This window comes from Pangasianodon hypophthalmus, chromosome 10 (assembly GCF_027358585.1).
Source record: "Pangasianodon hypophthalmus isolate fPanHyp1 chromosome 10, fPanHyp1.pri, whole genome shotgun sequence".
In the NCBI taxonomy this organism is placed as follows: Eukaryota; Metazoa; Chordata; class Actinopteri; order Siluriformes; family Pangasiidae; genus Pangasianodon; species Pangasianodon hypophthalmus.
The window spans coordinates 25,804,613-25,827,338 of record NC_069719.1 but is presented as its reverse complement, the minus strand read 5'-3'; the positions used below and the strand labels follow the sequence as shown (position 1 = coordinate 25,827,338).

Genomic DNA, 22,726 nt, shown 5'->3' with positions numbered 1-22,726 from the left:
TTTGGGTTTTTTTCCAGGTACTCCATTTTCCTCCCCCAGTCCCAAGACATGCATTGTAGGCTGACTGGCATTTCCAAACTGTTCGTAGTGTGTGAGTGTGTGTGCGATTGCCCCCTGCAATGGACTGGCCCCCCATCCAGAGAGTCCCCTGCTTCATGCCCCGAGTTCCCTGGAATAGGCTCCAGGCTACCCCATGACCCTGTGTAGGATAAGTGGTATAGAAAATGGATGGATGGATACCCATTCTATTAATATAAGTAAGAGAACACTGCAAACCCGCCTAAAGGAAGCTGGGTTATTCAAAGTAAAAATCACTCCTTGTCAGAAAAAGTGCAATTTGTTTTTTGTGTGTTAGCCATACAGCGTGTCCAATCATCTACGATCATGTGATATTCAATAAGAACCTTCCCTTTCCATTTTGAGTTTTTGCTGTTGTGTTTTGTTGTGTGGTTGCTGCATTTTTTAATATGCTGTTGCATTTTTGGTTTGTGAATGTGTTTTGCACATTCAGGCAACTGTAAAAACTTGAAGGTTTCTGACACAGAATTTGGTGTCACAAAAGTGTGAATGAATTTTCAGAAAATAGGGATAAAGCACTTCCTACTGAGCATTAGCATGCAGAGAGACAAACCTGAAGTCTTTGGGGCCGAGCTGACAGATATTCAACCCACATCAGACCACTAGCAAGCAATCCAAATAATAAAGATGTGCACTCATTTGGCATTGCTTCAAAAGCATGCCAGTGTGTTACAACCAATCATGTCCTCGCTAATCCTACTGACAAGTTCATATTAAGGTTAACAGATGGATCATTTAAAGTGTGTTATTATGGGGAGTAAGCCACTCACTGTCTGCTGTGTTCAACGGCCTACATTTGGGCTGAATGGAGAAAACCACGGCCGATTAGCTTCCAGTCCAATTACGCTGCTTTTGTGATTGAATTAGCAGCCTGCTGTGAGATAACAGCACATTAGTTACATTCCGTGGTGCATAGAGTAACAGGTTTTGGAAAAAGAAAACAGTACCACACAATATTAGATTACAATCATGATCTGATATTAGCAAGCACAGTATTTTTTTTTTCTTCAAGGCAAGACACTACAATTAGAAATGAGCAGAATTTGGGACAAATTCTGATACTATAACAAGTCTTCTCTTAGACCGTAGGCATAAAAATATCAAAACCTGAACAGCAACATGTTTATTGTACTGTTTTTCTCCACTCATTGCCACCGCACTATCCAAAACTTAGCAGCACTGGTGGTTTGAAGCTCTGCCCACTTGGCACAATCCTGTCATGACATATATCCTTGAAAAGCTTGTTGATATACATGTCAATTTCTATTATAAACCTTATAAACAATGCTAGAGTGGAAACACATTGTATTAATCTCTCTAGTTTCTATGACCTGCATTCATGAAATTGTATTCATGAAAATATTCATTCCAATATCTAATTAGAAGGATTACTGAGGAATTTCTCAAAATGTTGATTACTGTTGGATTCATGTTAGATTTTATACTGAAAAATGGCATAAAATAGTTTTTATAAGTGTATGGTATATAATCAGTGCATGGTATACGTCATCCAAAGCTTTCTTGTTTTATTACATATGCAGATTTACACATATTTACTTCTTAATTAGCTTTATTTGCATAAATAATGTGCATTTTTGAAAAGTTTCTAATACAGAAGTACTTGTAAGAATTTCAGCAATCAGCAGGCAGAAATTGATTGTGATATCCATTATTTTTAAAAAAAACCCTCCCAATTCACCTTGCCTTAAATATCCATTTTTTTCATTTAGAATTTTATAGGCGGGGTCTGAACCACGCTGGCCAAATCAATCGAATGACACTGCTATGTAATGACGCTAGGGAGATTATGTGATTACCTCCAAGCCAAGATGAGTCGCCTCATGCCAAGCAAAGGTTACTACAGGTCATTCCCCTTGAACCGAGTACACACCATAAGCAAAAACCCAGTTTATATTCACAGATGTCAAGTGAAGACGCATTAAACAGAGGCCAGATTGTCCTCTCCCAGACTGCCCTTTTCAGCGCACTCAATAGTTGATAAAGTTGGCTAACCCTAAATGGTCATGGAGTTTTGTTGGTTTTTTTTCTTCTTAAATTAGTTGCCAATGTGCAAAAGAAAAGCCTAAGTCCAGAGTTTAAGCTGGTTTCAAAGCATGATTGAAGAACTGGAAAAGAAATGCAAATTTAGTTGCCAGTGTAAAAAAAATAGAAAGAAAAGGAAAAAAAAAGAAGGAAAAAACACCCAAACAAAGTAATGCATACCAAATTGCAAATAGAAAAGGAGAAAAAGTTTTGTTTAGCACACAGCTTGTAAAAATAATTATACATGCTGAATGTCATAGGAGTGTAGTGGGTCACCTCAAATGTAGATACGGCTGAACATCTACAATCACCGACCACTTTAATAGGAACACCTGTACCCCTGCTCATTCATGCAATTAGCCAATTAGCCAATCATGTGGCAGCAGTGCAATGCATACTATCATGCAAATACAGGTCAATATTTACCTCAAACATCAGAATAGGGGAAATAATAATAATAATAATAATAATAATAATAATAATAATAATAACCATCATCATCATCATCATCATCTGTTGTATTTTTTATTATTATCCAGCCACAAATTTCTGTTGGAATTCTAATGACATCTTTGGATTTAATAAGAATAAGGACATTGCAATAATAATAACAATAATAACATTAAAAATTCATAACATAACATAACATAACATATAACAAAAGATGGTATTTTCCTCACTTCGAATGAATCCTTCTAAGTTTCTTTCAACCCGGTGTTGCAGCTTCACTATTTTATCACTCCATTTCCACATAAACGGGCTTCTTCACTCAAATACTGACTAGACAAAAACAGACTTAACTATTTTATCTGTGACAAATAAGAACAATAAAGGCCAATTCATAAAGGCTTTATGATGCGCCTTTTAGTTGTGCATGAGCTTCTGATTTAACTAGTGTTTAAGTCCACACCAGCTGTCAGATGCACCATAAAAAGCGATGTGTAAAGAGCATAGAAAAAAAGGCATATTTATTTATTTATTTATTTATACATTTCAATACACACATGTTCAATGATCAGGACTCCATCACTCACACGTTTCATATAAAAAGCAGTTAAAAAAAAACATGTCCCATGACTTAAAATGGGACAGTCTAGGTTTATACTGAGAAAAAATAATGCTGCTCGGACATTGTCAAGTTGCCAGGAGTAGACTGAAGCATCCTTGAGTTGTGTCATTACGCCTTTTCATATGTGCGAACGGCCTGGACACCCTCGAAGGTCAAAGTCTGTGAAGGACAAACGAAAGGCGAGTGATGATGCTATTAGGGGTGTTGTGTGTAATAAATCCACCAGTCATGTCACTTATTTACCTTCATAACACTCACGACAAATATAACTATGACATGAAATATCTTCAATTCAAGTTACGTACTATACTATGCTATATTACCATACTGTGCTATACTATAATATACTAAAAATATATCTATACATTATTCAGAATGAACAGATAATATGTTCTAAACAGAAACAAATTCAGATATGAATAGGAAGCTCACTTTTTTTTTTTTTTTTTTTTTTTTTTTTTTTTTTAGAAATCTTGTAAGAATTGTTTATAGGACATCTGATTGAGACTACACAACAAAATATTGTGTGAGTGAGAGGGTTTGACTTTCATACATGAAGTTCGCGGACAAAGAAAGTCCACATTCGTGTACATGCATCTACAGCATTACATTCATTCAGCCTTAGTAACTGCCTTGTCAGGGTCGATGATTATTTAAATCAGGCCACTAGTTTTGTTTATATTTGAGAAATAGATCCGACTTAGTTTGTTAGAACATATTATGGGCAGGAATGAACAAAAAAAGAATAAACAGTCCTGCACATCTGTAGTTGAGAGCAATTATGAATGATGTAGCTGAGGTTGAAGAACTGTCAGAGCCAGAATTCATACACCGTGCTCACAGTGCTGACATTTCCACCTCGGAGTTTCTTTCCCAGTATTTTCCAGTGTTTCCATGGGCATAATGGTTCATGGGTTCATATTTAATTTTTAAAAAAAAGAACGTCCTATTTAGGCTACACTCACTTTGGGTTTAAATCTGAATACAGATACAGAGACGGATATTTGGAGCACTAAACAGATACAGATACAGATACAGATACGCCCCTACTCCCATACTACACACACTCTACAATCTGTATATACTATATACACTATACAGTATACTATCACTTTCTATCATTTTAGCATTTTTGCAGCATTATGTTGCTTTTTGTTACTGAGCATGTGTGTAGCTTTATACTGCCTTAATACTGTAGACACTCACCACTTTAAATGACCAAGTTACCATCCCAACATCCAAAATATAACTCTGCTACTCTGCAATTCATCTTAATATTGTGGCCCTCGCCACTCGTGTAGATAATTATGTTCATGTTTATTGTAATGGTGCAGAACAGCATGCAAGTCAGAATCTCACTGCATACTGTACACCATACTCGACAAAGAAAACGTGAACTTTAACTGAGTGAAAAAGTATCCATTTTATTCATGTCAATGAAGAGAAGTGTTTCTTTTCTATTTTCCCATGATCATTTTGCCATCCTTGATTTCTCGAACAAACTTAGTTTCTTTTCCGTCCCACTTCTGCACATGCACAAGGTCACTGTGGACTGTTAGGACAGATAAATATATACAGTGTGAATTATTAGTTACTTTTTCGACAGTAAAGTAACAGTTTCTCAAATACACATTATTATTATGTGCCCATAAGATAACATTTGTGATTTTATTTTGGATTTTGTGTTTCATATCGGATTCTTGCATTGACAGAGAATAAAGTAGAATTAGCTAAATGCTGTAAAAGTACAAGCATGATGATTTTTGTGCATAGATTTATCAACATTTATCACCAATACCTTGATCTTAAAGATTAAAATTGATGGATGATTTGAACATCTGAGTGTCTCCACGCATGAGCCTTTACATTGATGTCATCAGCATGAGCTTTTTTATTTATTTATTACAACTTTCACAATCTCATTTGTGTGGCTTTCTTTTCATGCTTATTTTGTGAAGCTGTTCAGGCTGGATTAATCACAGAAAAGTGTGGAAAAATAATAAGAAGAATAAAACATATGACAAATAACAGTAGTGCTTTGCAATCAATGTAATAAACAAATTCCGACAACTTGCTTTTCTTCTTCTTATGATCATCAGGAAATTTGAATGATACAACTTGAATGTTCTTGAACTAAAAATGTACGTTTTTTATAATCTATAATGCACGACTCACGGAAAAGAACGTTTCAAGCATGAGATGTAATATGTATTCATACATTAATGCAAAAATAATATTATTAATAGTATTTTGATTATACTGATTGATTATGTTTCATAATAATAACTGTAGTTATAGTGAATTGGGACAGGAACAAATGCTGTGGAGATTTTTTTTTTCTCATGTTTTAAGTGATTTATCTGAAACATTCATATAGATTATTGTAAAGGACACTTTATTTGTTTTTAAAATTTATTCTACTTTTAATTTTCATACATATTTTTTAAATGTTATATCAGTGGAACACAAATGGCACCCCAACTATGAAATCACCTATCTATTATGTGTAGAGATACACCAGTTTTATATTAAAACATCTTTTTTGATACTGATATCATAAGCTCTGGCAGACTTAAACCAATATCAAGCAATACTAAGACTCAATACTGGATCAGTGAATCCCTAATTATATGTATGTGTGTGTGTGGTCACATAATATTAAGCTATTATTTTTTTAAGATAGTATTTGTGTTAGTATGATACATTTTTAAAATTCACACGTCAGAACACTTAGAAGTCGATCACACACATTGAAGTCGATCTTTCAAGCCAACTTGTAAATCATATTGCAAATTGCATGCATTTTATAGACATAATTAAAATGTTATTGCAACTCCTTTAGGCTATCTATCTATCCTGTATCTCTGTACAGCAACAGTGCATATATCTCGCAGTCTCAATGTTAATAAGTAGTTAAGTAGCTTTAACAAGTAGCTAAGTAGCTTTAAGAGATGCGAGTAATAATGTGGATTCGTATCTATTCAACAGTCTGATTGCTCATTATACTGTCAGGGTGACTTCGCAGCCAGGCGAGACTTTAAAACACAACATGTAGTGTTTGTGAAAACGAGAAAGATGCAGAAACTCAGGATCTTGTCAAGTTTATATTTGAGTCAGCTTTACACACATGTTCAATGATCAGGACTCCATCACTCACACGTTTCATATAAAAAGCAGTTAAAAAAAAACATGTCCCATGACTTAAAATGGGACAGTCTAGGTTTATACTGAGAAAAAATAATGCTGCTCGGACATTGTCAAGTTGCCAGGAGTAGACTGAAGCATCCTTGAGTTGTGTCATTACGCCTTTTCATATGTGCGAACGGCCTGGACACCCTCGAAGGTCAAAGTCTGTGAAGGACAAACGAAAGGCGAGTGATGATATTATTAGAGGTGTAATAAATCCACCAGTCATGTCACTTATTTACCTTTATAACACTCACAACAAATATAACTATGATATGAAATATTTTCAATTCAAGTTATATACTATACTATACTGTGCTATATTTATTATTATATTATGCTATAATACTATAATATACTATATATCATTCAGAATGAACAGATAATGTTTCCATGGGCATAGTGGTAGGGTTCATATTTAATTTTAAAAACAAAAAACAAACAAACAAAAAAAAACGTTCCTATTCAGGCCACGCCCACTTTGGGAATAAATCTGAATACAGATACAGAGACAGAAAATGTGGGGCACTAAACAGATACAGATACAGTTAGGCCCCTATTCCCATACTGTACATACTCTACAATCTGTATATACTATATACACTATACAGTATACTATCACTTTCTATCATTTTAGCAGCCTTATGTTGCTTTTTGTTACTGAGTATTTTTGTATCTTTATACTCTGCCTTAATACTGCAGACACTCACCACATTAAACGACCAAGTTACCATCCCAACATCCAAAATATAACTCTGCAACTCTGCAATTTATCTTAATATTGTGGCCCTCGCCACTCGTGTGGATAATTATGTTCATGTTTATTGTAACGGTGCAGAACAGCATGCAAGTCAGAATTTCATTCACTCTACTTGACAAAAAAACATGAACTTTGAGTGTAAAAGTATCCATTTTAATTGATATCAATGGAAAGAAGTGTTTTTTCTTTTACCATGATCATTTTGCCGTCCTTGATTTCTCGGACAAACTTGGTTTCTTTTCCATCCCACTTCTGCACATGCACAAGTTTGTCTTCGTCCAAGGTCACTGCGGACTGTTAGGACAGATAAATGTATATAGTGTAAATTATTGGTTACTTTCTTGACAGTAAAGTAACACTTTCTCAAATACAATTTATTATTATATATTGCACATAAGATAACATTTGTGAATTTATTTTGTGTTTCCTATTGGATTCTTGCACTGACAGTACAAGTATGTAAAAGTACAAATATGATCATTTTTGTTCAACATTTATCACAATAACATGATCTTAAAGATTAAAATGGATGGATTAATTGAACATCTGAGTCTCTCCATGCACGAACCTTTACATTCCTGTCATCTGCAGTGGTTTCGTCAAACTCCTCTCCCAGTTTGAAGGAGATCTCAGTGTTCTTGAAAGTGCTCAGCGTTTTAATGATGACCTTGTCTCCTTCTTGGCTGATGACGATTGTGGGTTTGGTGACATTTCCCACTTGCCTTGTGGCAAAGCCAACACCTGGCAAAATTAATAAATTAACACAGCACTGATGATTCACAGCAATTTAACCTCAACCTATGGACACACAGGCTCAGATTTCAACTAGATTTCAAACTAGTTAATGTGTATATTATTAATAAGTGTAACAAATGTAGTTCATATTATTAATCCATCCTGGTCCTGTTTATCCATGGTTCAAAACATGATGAGTTACAGAAAATAAAAATAAAATAAAACATTTCTTTTATTTTGGTTGGGTTTATTATCATTAAAAATAAGTAGAACCATTTTAACTTACCCAGTGCTTTCATGTATTCATCAAAGTTCTGGCTATCTATGAGTTTCCAGGTCGCACAGAAAGCATCAACCATGTTGAGAGTTCACGTGTGAGTCCACCAGCACACAAAAAATGGCTCAGAGACAGGAGACTGACTACAAACTGTAAAAGTCCAGTGTAATTAATACTACACAGGAGGCAGGGCCACAGCTCTCTGCTCCTGATTGGATGGTTTTAGGAATTCCATGAGCAGTGATTGGCTCAGATAAATGGCAAGAACCCACACTGATAATAATCCAATAAGTGTGTCACAACAGCCCGTTTAACCCATTTAAGGTTAACTACATATTAATTATTTGTTGCATGTTTAAAAAATATAACAAGAAAAAAAATAATTGATTTAATTTGATTTGCATGTTAATGTAGTTCAGTAAAAAAAAATAATTAAAAAGAAAATAAAAAAAATAAATAAATAAATAAAAAAAGAGTGGCTCAATCCTAAATAACTCCCTACTCTTTGTTTAAGTGCACTATGGAATAATGACTTCTACACCCTATGTAGTGCACTAGATTTCCATTAAGTAGTCATTTAAGAATTGGATGTGAGAGTGTGTGAGACTATGAGTTTATATATATGAAGTTATAATTACATACATACATACATATATATATATATATATATATATATATATATATATATATAATTATAACTTCATGCTCTTGTTGTTTTTGACACTGAATAAGTTTAAATAGTTTTGAAGTTATGCTTTAACTTATAAAGTTCTTTCATGTATTAGGCTTAAAATCAACCCAAATTAAGTCCATCCATGCCAGAGATCTACATACAGTATATTGCAGAGGTGAGTGTCGCCCCCTGGTGGTAAAAAGAGTCTGTACATGCAGAGAGCAAAATGTGTAGTGTTGAATTATCACCTGCAGTGTTTAAATTACTCCTGCAGTCTTTAGGGGCACAAAAAGAGTAAAATAATAAGCAAAATTTATTCTCCTAGTCTCACAAGCATGATATAATGGGTTTATAATGGGTAGTATGACATACAGAGAGAAAATAAAGTTGGGGTCATACGTTTATGTACGCCTTGCAAAATCTGCAAAATGTTAATAATGTTAAAAAAAAAAAAAGGGGAGCATAAAAATTGCATTTTTTATTTAGTACTTCCCTGAATAAGCTATTTCACATAACAGATGTTTACATATAGTCCACAAGACACAATAATAACTGAATTTACACAAATGAACCAGTTCCAAAGTTTACATACATTTGATTCTTAATACTGTATGTTGTTACCTGGATGATTAACGATTGTTTTTATGTTTTGTGATAGTTGTTCATGAGTCCCTTGTTTGTCCTGTGCAGTTAAACTGCCTGCTGTTCTTCAGAAAAATCCTCCAGGTCCTGCACATTCTTTGCTTTCCCAGCATCTTCTGCATCTTTGACCCCTTTCCAACAGCGGCTATATGATGTTAAGATTCATCTTTTCACATTTAGGACAACCGAGGGACTCATACACAACTATTACAAAAGATGCAAACATTCACTGATTCTCAAGAAGGCAACATGATACATTAAGAGTTAGGGGGATGTAAACTTTTGAACAGGAAGATCAGTGTAAATTGTTATTATTTTGTCTAAATATCTTTTTTTTTTCAGAACTTACATAAATTATTTACATGTTTCCCAGAAGACAAATTAACTAGACTAGAATCCCACTGAAAATTTATGGAGCATTTTGAAATTGAGAGACAATCAGAAGGACGCTAATAAACTTGGGGGAGTGAAGATGATTTTCCAAAATTGAACCACAATGCTGCAAAAAGCTACTTCTTACCATAGATGTCTGAAAGCTGTAAATGCCAAAAACAGTTTTGCTGGTTAGTACTTTGGTTCAATTTTCAACTTTAAACATATGTTTGTTTATACTAATAAATATGAACAAAAAAGTATGTACTTTTTTAGTCAAAAGACATTGTGTGTGTAAATTTGAAGTGGATATACTCACTGGAAGTATATTAAATAACAAAAAAAGTGTCTGAATACTTATTTCCCACTGTAACACATACATTTTTGACTGTCAATATGCTTGAAATGCAATTATTTGCATCCCACATGGTTTCTGGGCGAAAAATGGAAAATGTCTCTGTATTGTACAGTTTATCTACAAAAAATCAAGAGGATCCAAAACATAATAAAGTCAACCGAAGGACTATTATGTTTAACTCAATACTACTACTACTACTACTACTACTACTACTACTAATAATAATAATAATAATAATAATGATAATAAAATCAGTTTTTGTGGGGTTTTTTTTACTCTTTGTCCATTTTGTATAATCAACTGTACATAGCATGTAAAATCCACTAGATGTCAGTCTTATCTCAGAAAGACTATTCAGGACACCCTGCTTGATATCATCTCAGGAATTAAAAAATGTGTTGATAAAAAGATCACTCACAGAGCTGTCAAATTCATTTCATAGCACAGATTATAATCTGCCTCTTTGATTTAGTTAAGCAGGGATCAGGATGGAGGGAAGTTTTTTCTCATATATGGTGAGGAATTCGGTGTGGAAGATGCAGTTAGATAAAGGAGTGTTGAGACTGATGAGGAAGAACACACTGTATTTCCACTGAGTCACTCTGTAACAGAGGATAAAACACAATCACCATTTATACTCACACACTACTGTATGAGCAAGTGAAGTACACTTTCTCTCTGATGGAGAAAACGGAAGGGGGAGAAGAAAAGGAATTTGGATGTGACAATTCGAGGGTGACCCTAAACGACTTCAGGGTCCAGGGTTCAATCCTGAACTCTGGTTAACATCCGTGCATGTTCAATATATGTGTGTTATCATCACTCAATCTCTTTCTCTCTCTCTCTCTCTCTCTCTCCTCTTTCTGTATATCTCTGTGTATTATCTCTCTGTCCCACTTTTCCCCATCTTCCATCTCTCTCCCTGTGACTTTTCTCACTCTGCCTTACTCTTTCACCTATCTGTAATATTTAGATTAGAACCTATAGCTTATATTTTGGATGACATTTTTTAATGTAAAGCCCATTAAATTCAATTTAAATTTAACCTGGCACTTCCTGTATTAAAGGAAGGATTTATTGAAATATCTAACATGTGCATATCTTCCTCTTACCTTAAATATAGTCGAGCAGCTGAGACGTGCTATGCGTCTGACATTTGTTTCTTTTCTCCAATTTGGTATCATTCTTCATTCTAGCTTCCTCATTCTAGATGGTCAGAAATAGATAAACCAGACTCTTGCGCTATAAATGGAATAAAATGCTTCAGGGTGTGATGTTATAGAAAAATAATCAACTTCATGTTGGTAACAGTAAATCTGCTACGCATCAAGTGACATCACACCACCTTGTTGTTGATTTCTTCCTAAAATTTCCAAAATTACAGAATATATGTATATATACAGTTGGCCTTTTACCTGTTAGCTTCACAAGCCTGCTAGCTCCAGTGCAAAACATACATACATACATACATACATACATAAATAAATAAATTTCATCCATTTTCCATACCACTTAACCTACACAGGTCGCAGGGAGCCTGGAGCCTATCCCAGGGGACTTGGGGCACAAGGCGGGGACACTGTGATGGGGTGCCTGTCCATCACGGGGCACAATCACACACACACTCACACACTATGGACAATTTGAAAATGCCAGTCAGCTTACAACACATGTTTTTGGACTGGGGGAGGAAACCGGAGTACCCGGAGGAAAACCCCCAAAGCACAGGGAGAACATGCAAACCCCCAACCCTGGAGGTGCGAAGCGACAGTATATGCCCCTAAATAAATAAATAAATAAATAAATATTACTTCAAATACTAAAATTGTCTTGAACGAACAACTGTCTTCTGGGTTAGAAATACATTATGCAAAACTGTACATTTTATTTAAAGGTCCATTACTCAAAATTAATCAAGACTGAAACTCTTGTGGTTAAGAAAGTGAAGTAAAACAACTTTGGAGAAATTTTCTTTTCCTTGAACCCACCTCCAATTCCTCCAAAACACAAAGCAAGAGCCCAGAATCTTCTATGGCTAGTGAATGTGTTAGCATTTTAGCCTGACCTGTGGTTTTGCCCATAAGGTCATTCAACTGCTTAAAAGCTATAAGCTATAAGTTATAATACTATAAACACGTGAAATTCGGCTTATGCTGATTTCCTGGTCAAGGATTTCCTTTGCAGTCCTGTTTTTTGTTTGTAATTATTCACCTTGATTTTTTCATCCGACTGTCACTACTGGTGTTAGCTAGGTACCATCTTTAGCTTCATTACATACATTTAGCTAGCATTACCTACATTTCTCTGAAGATGGTTCATTCAAAACATTGCCAAGGCTCTCTGAGTGATGAAAATCGATCTATTTAATCTATCTACTTCATTATATAAATACAGCTTGTGTTTACTTTCATGTCCAGGAGCAACATTGCTAATTTCATGTCCAACTTCACGCCTTTCATGAGTAATAAAATTGTTCATCTTTGAGAAGTGCTACCACTGTTTATTCTCATTTCACCACGTTTCTTTAGGTTTTTCGAAGCACGGCAGGTTTTTTTTGCACATAGTAAAAGTATCTGGCTGCATTGGGCTCTTACCAAATTTACCAGACTGACAGGAGACCCATGTAAACACAGCAGTTCGACTCGGACCAGTTACCCAAACACGTATTCTCAGCCACATAAAACTCTTGTGCTGATGCCACTGCTTAAGCAATAAATTTTTTTGTCATGTGCTATATATTGTCCAGGTTATTTATATGAGTAAGAAAAAATAACTATTGCACCAGCAATATTAAAAGTCAAGGGTAAGACTAAGTTCACTTTAACCATGCTATAATCCACATCCCTGACGTCTTCCATGCTTTGAACAGAGTCATGTGATTTTACTAAATGCCGGAATGAGTTGTCCCGAGCTGAACCTCAGAACCAAAAGCCACAAGGCAGCGGAGTAAGTGTGCTTTTGTCAGTGTTGACAGAAAGACTGCAAAAAACTTCTGCAAATCAGGTTACAATACAAACTGCAAGTATTTAATGTGTTAGAATGACATTTTGGCCCATTGATGTTTATTTTCCTTGCACATATACATACAGTAAGTATTCATTCAGGACCCACACTACTCAGCAGTAATTTATAGACACATCAGTGTGGTCATTAATGTACCCAGAATTACATATGGGCCATTTAGCTATGTTTGACACAGTCCAATCCCCCTTATTTACGTGCTTGTTCAATGTTAAGTGTAAGCATGCTCATGCAGAAGCAGACTGTGCTGTTTCCAATTAGGCTTCTAGTCAGAATGGCATGTCCGGCTGGCTGTGATTTACATGCTGCCAAAAAGAAAAAGACAAAGAGACTGGCTACGATTAAACAGCAATGTTACAGTTTGGAAATGAGGTTACCATTAAAATAATCCTGCTTTTGGGAGTGTCGAATCTCTGCTCATGTAGCTAAAAAGGATAACAAAAGGAAAGACTTTCTGACTTTCACTTTAAACCATTAACCCTGCACTCTTCAGTGACGACTGGTTGTATTAGATGGGAGGACTGAAATCTAATATCAATCAGTTGCTCGACAATGAAAATATAAGGGTAGAGCAATGCCTCACAATGTCTAATCCCTGGAATAATAAAGGCAAACAGGTGGCTGCATTCATGATTTCTAATTTGTTTTAAATGTTTCGAGCCTGTAATGGCTTTCTGGCTTGGTGCCGTGTTTCTACTGAACACCATACATGGTAAACTGAAAAGTTGTAACCCTTTCTGCATGTGCTATGCAGCAATCAGAGAGAATTAAGAGCAGCTGAGAGAAAGTAGAGAAAATCTAAACTGCTGATCTCCTCTTGTACTGGTCTTTTCTGTCAAAGTTCTCCTCTGATGTGATTGCTGGAAGCATCAGCATCCACACAAAAGCTCTATTATTTTTATTTTTTTTGCTTCTCAACCCTACCCATCTTCCTTCACCCTCCTTCCTAACTGATGACTTTGCCACCTTTTTTGTTAAGAACATTAACAAAATCTGCCAGCCTTTCCTATACAAAACAACCCCTCGTCCCCTTCTATCTCCTTAACACATTTTTCTCCTCTTTGTACAGAAAAGATCCTGCAAATTCTCTCCAGCAATCCTACCACCTGCCCACTGGATTCCATCCCTTCTACAATGATCCAGACCATCTGGAAAGACCTCCTCCCCTTCATCACTCCCATCATAAAAATCCATAACATCTCATCATGTACCGACTGTCATCAAGACAGCAGCAGTTATTCCCATCCTGAAGTAGATCTCACTAGATACCCCAGACATCAGCAGCTCCCGACCTGTATGACTTCTCTCCTTTCTTTCTAAAATTTTTGAACATGCTCTATACAATTAGTTGTATCTATCTTGCCCAGAATGATCTCCAAGATTCTAACAAGTCTGGCTTCAAGGCAGCACAGTTCACAGAAACTGCCCTTCTGGCTGTTACAGAGAAGCTTCATAGCACTAGATCAGCCAAACTGTCACAAGAATCACAACACTCTCCTGTCCATCCTCAGGAGTCATGGAATTAGTGGTAAGGTATAGTGGTGGGTTGCTTCTTAGCTGGAGGATTGGCCATACCAGGTGGCATAGAGGGGATGTACATCTGCTCTCTACTGGTGTCCCACAAGGCCATACCCGCTCTGTCAGTGAGGTCATATCCTCACATGGATTTTCATGCCACTGCTGTCCTGATGGCACTCAGCTTATAATCTCTTTTCCTCCCTCAGGCACTCATGTATCTGCATGGATCTACATGTCTGGAAATCTCAGCGTAACTGAGCTGCTGTATATCACTGGAGATGCATCACCATTTCAAGATCTTGTGATCCCCTTGGACAACTCTCAGATCACACCATGTGCATCTGTCACTGCACACAATCTTGGGGAAGTGCTGGACAGCCAAATATCCTTTTCTCCTCACATTAGTAACCTGACGGAGTAATGCAGATTTCTCCTTATAACATCAGGAGGATCCAGCCATTTCTATCCACAAAGGCCACTCAGGTGCTTGTTCCTTTGTCAACTCGGCATTGGGCTGCTGCAACTTACTCCTGGAAAGCCTGCCCTTGTACGGTAAAATATACACCAGAACACCAGATAGCACTTCAAGAGAAATGCACATAACTGGAAACCATAGTAATGATGCATGCTGTTGCCAACACTCCAGCAATCATGCCACATCTCCCCTACTGGGTGGGTACCATCATAATGCACACACCTGCAGGGTATTTATCTGCCCTTATATCACGTAGCTGAGTACTTTTTCCAAGCCAATTACCCAATCCAGAACCAGTGGGAGGGTATTAAGCAGGAAAAAGCCTGTAAGGGAAAGTCCACATCATGAGACCTGCATGCCATCCCACCCTTGCAACTGATGAATGCAGCTGTAAGACTTATTTTAAACTTCCCCAAGTTCTCCCACACCGTGCCATCGCTGCATTCCCTCTATTGGCTTAATGCAGCTGCTCACATCTGATTCAGTAATGATCAAACCCCACTCTGCACCATGATCCATTCAAGCCTCTAAAATGAGTCAACTGGACCCAACATACCTCAAGGTTCAAGAAGAAGGGTCTTCTCTGTCCTGGCAGCCAGGTTGTGAAAAGCAATTAGCAGATGCCCTGTGTGCTTAGTCTACCTATGTTCTCAACAACTCCTGATGACATGTTACGGATGTTTCAGTGACACAAGCTGAAAAATCAGTCCAAATTGAGATCAAATCTAGGCAGCATTTCACTCTATGAAACATCAGACATGACACAAATCTACAGTCTGGGCTAGAAAGAAATCAGCCCCAGCTTTGCTTCTTCAAGGCATTGTGTCTACTTTTCCTACAACCATTGATGGAGCTGTGACAGAGGGCTTAGCCTTGCTAGTCCATCTACACCAGCCACTACTAATAGTTTTTAAAGGGTAATTTGGGTAATTTGCGTCAGTGAAATACATGTTGTCTGGCTACAAGACTAATGTAGCTAACACAATCAGTTCTCTCTGTAGAGTACCACTGAATATGACAACGTTTTGTCCCAGTTCTACAAATGCACACTTATCTCAAGTCATTATAATGTTGATAAGGTGTGTTAGAACTGGTTTCTGGGGTGAGAAAAACAACTTCAAGATTGTAGCTACATCAGTCCAAATTACTAGTAGTTAAAGTGAATGTGTTTTTTTAATAGAAGATTTCTTTCAGATTACAAAAGGAGCTCACAAATCTTAGATTTACTGCCACTAGTCATTGAAGTAAATTGTGATTGATTGTATAAAAATTAAATTAAACTAAATACTTCTGGGCGGATTATCAAAGAAATGTCCCTCTATCAGTTTTGGCTATCTGCACAGACCTCAATTGAGCTCTTATTCAGGTTTTGCAAGTCCTAAATGTTGCATTCATGAAGAAAGAACTAAACTGAAGAACTCTCTCTGAACTCCGAGTCCAAATGCAGCATTCCATCCAAACACAAATCTTTCCTTAGCAATTTTTTTGGTTTGTTTTTTTTCCCCCATCTAGCCGGTTCTAGTGCAGCTCAGACTTCTTCCTAACTTCAGCCAAACATCCCTACAGTCTCAAAGCAGATTACAAGAGCAAAGGTCCCACAAAAAAGGCAACATGAAAAAAAGAATATTCAACATAATTAATTCAATATTCCACGTCACTTTTGAATTCACAAATCTGATTGATCAGATGGTATTCATTAAGTTCCAGGTACAAGACAAATCACAGGTTTATATTATTACATTCATTCTTATCTTTTCTGTAGTAACAACTTACAGGTAAAAGCTGTAACTTTAAGTGTTCTGTCACAGGAAAGTCTTCAGGAGAGTGGGCATTGTGGTTTCTGCTTTTTTTTGTCTTATCAACTTCAAAAGAAAGAAAAAAGAGAGAGGCTGGTGAGACAATGAACTGTTTATACAGTAAGTGCTATAATGTAAATGATTGTAAATGAAATAACATAAATGATTGTAAATGAAACAGGAAGTAACTTGTTTTTGCAGATGTTCCACAACATTAAAGATAACTATAAATGGACAAAAAGTATGGCATCATTATTTAATAATTTTTTTTTTTAAAACATGTAATTGTTGCCAAGTAAACACATTTTGGTGCTGTTATAGGAAAATAATCAACTTTGAGTTGGTAACAGTATGTAATTCTGCTTTATCACAATATCCCGTTGTTGATTTTATTCCTATAGCTGCATACCTCAAGTGATTTGTTTTTTCTTACTTAAATTACTTAAAGTAAATTAATTACTGTTATATAAATAACATCAGAAGGCAGCTAATGTTTTAGCTTTAATTATTCAGGCAATGATTGTGCTAGCTAAGCTTGTACCAATCTTGCTCAGGACCAGTCTCGTATTTAAAAAAGAAAAAAAAAAATCCAGACATGTCTTGGTCCACATAGAGACATATTTAAAGGGAGAATTATTTTAAAGTATGTTAGTCCTAGCTAAAGTGTTTGATTGTTTAGTTAACTTTTAAATTGAGTTGTTTCATGTCACATAAGTACATGATGCAATTTTTTGACAGAGATTTTGCTAGAACATTTGTATGTACTGCTGAATGAATTCTAAACACATAGTTCAAATGCCTATTTTTTCCCCCCTTGGAACAAGCCCCATGTGGAGCTTTGTTCACACATGTTTCTGTTTAGCTGCATGGATAAATAGGAAACTCTGAGTATTGGGGAAACTTTTTGACCTTTTCATTTCAGATTTCTATTTTGGATTCACAAGAGATCCTTTTGTCAGTTAAGAAATGTTCACACTAGACAAGAGACATTACTGAACTGTTGAAACAGTCCTATGATACTCACGTTACACGCCACTGGCACTGAACTGCAGCAAAAGGAGTCGGGTGGACATTTTTATCCACTGGCTTCGAGGAGAAAATCTGGCTGCTTTCCCTCAGTGGAAAAACATTTTTTTATAAAAAAAAAAAAGGCTTATAGCTTTACGAAAGATTCTTTGTGTCTGATGGTTGAATATGTTAAATTTCAGACCCAACATAAGGTTGAAATTGTACACGTATTTACAACACTTGCATATTTCACATATACAAAATATTTGCACACATCACATATGATTCATATCAACTAGACTGGAGTGTTGTAATACAGCTATATTTAAAATATGTTCCTTCAAATTCTTTAAACATTTTAGCAGTTTCCTGCATTTTAGAATATATTTTAGGATGAATTTTTGCTTTACAATGTCTTGCCTTTATCTTTCTTAGCAAAACTTAAACTGAGAACTTCTAACAAGGAGATTAAAAGTATTTTCTTTAAGTATGTTTCATTATATTAAACCATTTTAATTTCCTTTTCTTACTTCTTATTTATTGTAACATTGTATTTACATTGTATTAAAAAAATCACAGAACATACAAAAATATTTGAAATACATATAAAGTGAAACTTGTTTCTAAATAGACATGAAATTAACCTGAATGACTGAAAAATCTGACATGAGACAAACACATTGTACTGTGTTGAAATTGCACAACACAGTACAAACAATTGGCACTTACACAATATTACCAATTCCATTATTAAGACTTCATCAATTCATAGTGCAAACTGGGCTGAACTAAGTTAATAGAAAATCCAGGAACCTGTAATAGTTCATGATAATATTAAAAGTAGTATTTTTTTTTTTTAAATTGAATTTTACTTTCTGTAAAAATGGTAATACTCTGGCAGAAATGAACCTCAGTACTATATATTAATAAAACAAATGGTAGAAATAGTAGCACTTTACATTAAAGTCCAGTTGGCTAACATTATTTACTGCGTCATGCAACATAGTAAAATGTTAAACTTTAATAAATGCATTAATAAAATCATAAGTAGTGCTAAAATAACAAAGCTAACACATGTATTAATTGATAATTGTTTAAATGTTAACTAAATACACCTGCATTTACTAAAAGTTGTTCATGTAAATTAGCTAAAATTAAATTATAGTATGTTACTGAATGTTGAAAACTTACTGAGCTATAGTCTCCAGGTGTAAATATTAAAAAATACTTTTTAGCCTCAGTTGAAATTTGGTCACTTTTACCACAACTGCAAATGTTATGATTATTTAACCCTTTTGTTTTAAGCGTTAGTTATTTTGTAAAAGTTACTTATGGTGTATTAATGCTGAAGTTGCTGAAGTATGTATTCAATAATGTCAGGACTATGAACCTTAATGTAAAGTATATCCAAAGAAATATTAAATAAAAATATGAAAATGTCACTCATTATCTTTTAATAAAGATATGTGTGTGGAACAGCAAAGTATTTTTCGAACAGTACATGTTAAAGCTCCCATTAAAAATAAACACAAACTTGGGCAATTCCAGTGTTATAGATGTGACAGCTGAACTCATGTAGACTTACTATGCATAAGTGCAGCATCACCATGGGATAAAGCATCATGTAGAAAACTTGGATTTAGGAGAGAACACGTTTTCTACAGACGCTGCATTTTAAAGATCGAAACACCATGACTTGATTAGAAATATACAGTGATGGCTGAAAGCCGATCTCTATCAATATCTTAACAGTGAAACCATTAGGGTTGAGTAATGCTCTATATCACAAGGTTTCAGGAACAGGATGATAAGAATCATGTGGGAAAACTATTACTATTACACACGCATACTTAAAGGCAGATCGGCAGCTGGATTCCTGATTACTGAATTGGTTTAAATGTTTCGAATCCGTAATGCTCTTCTAGGTTCATGCTGTGTTGCTTTCACATACCAAACACGATAAACACAGAAGCTGTAACCCTTTCATTCAAACCAAAAAGCACCAAACTTACAGTTCGGTCATATATCCTTTCATGTAATTTGTACTTTTGATTGAATATTATGTACTTAGGCTGTCTACTTTTTGGAAAAAAAAAAAAAAGGATGATTTGAGTAAATAATTCACACCATTCGTGCCCATTACACCCGTGACAGTATTTCACATGTACCTTCTCAATCATTGCTTATGAATGTGAAAATATCAACCCAAATGAAAAAATCTAGGGCACATGTCACTTTGTGTCATCACCTGATACGGCTGTCACTGATAGGCTGCATGAATCTACAGTCTGGGCTAGAAAGAAATCAGCCCCAGGTTCACCCCTCACTACTTCTTATTATCCTGTGTGTACTTCATACGTCCATTAATGGTGCTGTTGCGGTCAGTTCCACAAAAATCCTGAATATTCCACTTTAAGACATTTGTTAAGAGCAAATATTCGGATGTGGATGCCAAAAATTAAACCTTATACTGATGTTCTGCTTATTCCTGATAACCCAGTTATACCAAAAAAAATCATTTCAAAATCCTTTGTTTGATTTGGTTTATACATTACTTTCAAAAATCTAGCATTATAGATCCTTCATAGACTTGAGATCACAGCTATTGTATGAAACAATTGAAGAACAGACTAATAATGCGCATAATGAAGAAGCAATGTAAATGTTATATTAAATTGCTTATATGGAAAAAAATACAGTACATTTGCATAAAATTGCCCAGATGCAGTTCTTTTCAATTGAATCAATTCAGAGCGGAATCTCTTGTTAAAGCATCAATTCGTCCTTGTAGCTAGACTGAGGACTGAGTAGCTCACAGTATTTAGAGCACATCAATGAGAACATTTAGCATAAATTGATATTCACAGGCTAAAAGTCTAAACCCCTAGATGTCCAGGTCATCAGGCCGGGCACGACTGCTAGAGCGACTCTGGGGTCGAGGGTCGAGCTGTTTAAGAAGCATGAGGTCTTTACCCAGAGGCATTTTCTGTGGATACACAAACGTCTGAGACGGGCAATAATCTCTCTGGCCGAGCTGATTTTGCTCCGTGCTGTAGTTAGTCCAGTTCTGCTCATTGGCTTGTTTGTCAAAATTATCCGAGGAGTTGGATTTATCTGCTGTGTCTAAATTGTAGCCTAGGTTAGAGACAGGAGCCGAGCAGTGGTACCCGTAGCTGGACATGTCTTCTCCAGGACACCGCCTGATCGTGCTCTCCATGACCAGCAGCTTCTCAGCTTCTTTGAAGTGATCCTTCATCCTCTTGAAGATGGCATAGAAAAACTCGAAGACGTTAAGAGCCAGCGAGATTAATGACACCACCAGCATGAACATGATGAACACGGTTTTCTCCGTAGGACGAGACAGGAAGCAGTCCACTTTATGCGGGCAAGGGAACCTCTCGCACGTGTAAACCGCTGATAAACGGAATCCATAAAGGTACCACTGTATGAGCAAGAACGCCACCTCGAATACAGATTTCAACACCACGCTTATGATGTAGGTATAAAACAAGGCTCCTCTCATTTTGATCGTTCCAGGTTCTTCCAAACCGTACTTGAACTTCTTGGCCTGGATTTTGTGAAGGCAAGCGTGGACGTTGCTCCCTTCCCTCTCGGCTTTCCTCAGCCTCTCCTCCTTCTTCTTCAGCTTCTCGTCCTTGTGCATGAGGAAGAGCACATGGCCGAGGTAGAGGAGCGTCGGCACCGAGACAAAGATGATCTGCAGAACCCAGAAGCGCACGTGTGAGATGGGGAAGGATTTGTCGTAGCAGACGTTTTCACAGCCCGGCTGCTGCGTGTTGCACTCGAACGCTGACTGCTCGTCGCCCCACGCCGACTCCACGGCCGTTCCCAACACCAGGATGCGGAAGATGAAGAGGACGGAGAGCCAGAGCTTACCTCCAGCCGTCGAGTACACCTGCACCTTATCGAGAAGCTTCGCCAAGGTGCTCCAGTCACCCATGATTTAAACAAGGACGTGAGGATCTCGTCCAAATCAGCACCACTTCATCAATTTGTCAGTTCTAACAAAGTTTTTTTTTTAAATGTTTAATATTTTCCTTTCTTCCTCTTTGTCCTGTCAAATAATAAAGTTCTCTTTAAAAAAATAATAGGGCATTCATTCCACTATTTATAGTAAAAAACCAAAACCTTTAATCCAGTAGAATAAAGAGTCTAGCAGACAGTTTCAACCTCAACTAAACTTTACCACATTCTTTGAACACTGAAGCGTCTTCCACTCATCTGGCTTTAAAGAAAAAGCTCTGTGTTTTTAAAGGTTTGTAGTCTTACCTGAGCTTTCTTCTGCGTCTGTGAAAGGGAAAAAAGTCTTCAAATCATGATAAAAACAGATCCCGAGGGATGAGTGTGTGTTAGACAAAGCTTTTTGATGGACTGCAGGCCTAAATGTGGCACTTTCCATCCATTCGGAAGATTTGAGGCGCAATGGAAAAAGTTTGTGGTCATCTGACACACATGCGCGCTCACACACACACACACTCACTCCAGCTCCGTTAACAGAATGGGTAGCTGTACATGTGTTCAGACTGCCAGAGTTTTTAGCTTTTTTTTTTTTTTTTTTTTTTTGGGAGAAAGGTCTAAGAGCTGAGAATGGAGCACCATCTGGAGGATAGAGAGGAGACACAATGAAAACAGAAATAGTGGAGAGGAGGAGAGGAACAAGGAAGAACTTTAAAAAAAAAAAGAAAGAAAGAAAA

General features: G+C 36.3%; 2 protein-coding genes across 2 annotated transcripts; both read right to left on the bottom strand.

Annotated features, from left to right (window-relative positions):
* Positions 1-6,281: 6,281 nt before the first annotated feature.
* Positions 6,282-8,312, bottom strand: fabp7a (fatty acid binding protein 7, brain, a). Its single transcript, XM_026925940.3, has 4 exons — positions 8,158-8,312; positions 7,705-7,877; positions 7,329-7,430; positions 6,282-6,541 (listed from the first exon to the last, which is right to left on the bottom strand). The coding sequence occupies exons 1-4, from the start codon at positions 8,228-8,230 to the stop codon at positions 6,491-6,493; spliced, it is 399 nt and encodes a 132-aa protein (XP_026781741.1). The 5' UTR covers positions 8,231-8,312; the 3' UTR covers positions 6,282-6,490.
* Positions 8,313-14,311: 5,999 nt separating this feature from the next.
* gja1a (gap junction protein alpha 1a) lies at positions 14,312-22,533 on the bottom strand. The gene is made up of 2 exons (XM_026926904.3): positions 22,302-22,533; positions 14,312-22,086 (listed from the first exon to the last, which is right to left on the bottom strand). The coding sequence occupies exon 2, from the start codon at positions 21,970-21,972 to the stop codon at positions 20,896-20,898; it is 1,077 nt and encodes a 358-aa protein (XP_026782705.3). The 5' UTR covers positions 21,973-22,086; positions 22,302-22,533; the 3' UTR covers positions 14,312-20,895.
* Positions 22,534-22,726: the final 193 nt, after the last annotated feature.

Excerpts from the sequence above, each read along its gene's own strand:
- gja1a (XM_026926904.3), bottom strand. The coding sequence starts at position 21,972 with ATGGGTGACTGGAGCACCTTGGCGAAGCTTCTCGATAAGGTGCAGGTG.
- fabp7a (XM_026925940.3), bottom strand. The coding sequence starts at position 8,230 with ATGGTTGATGCTTTCTGTGCGACCTGGAAACTCATAGATAGCCAGAAC. Across the intron at positions 7,431-7,704 it reads CAGATGACAGGAATGTAAAG|TCCGCAGTGACCTTGGACGA; the intron begins GTTCGTGCATGG and ends CTGTCCTAACAG. Across the intron at positions 6,542-7,328 it reads AGGACGGCAAAATGATCATG|ACTTTGACCTTCGAGGGTGT; the intron begins GTAAAAGAAAAA and ends TGTCCTTCACAG.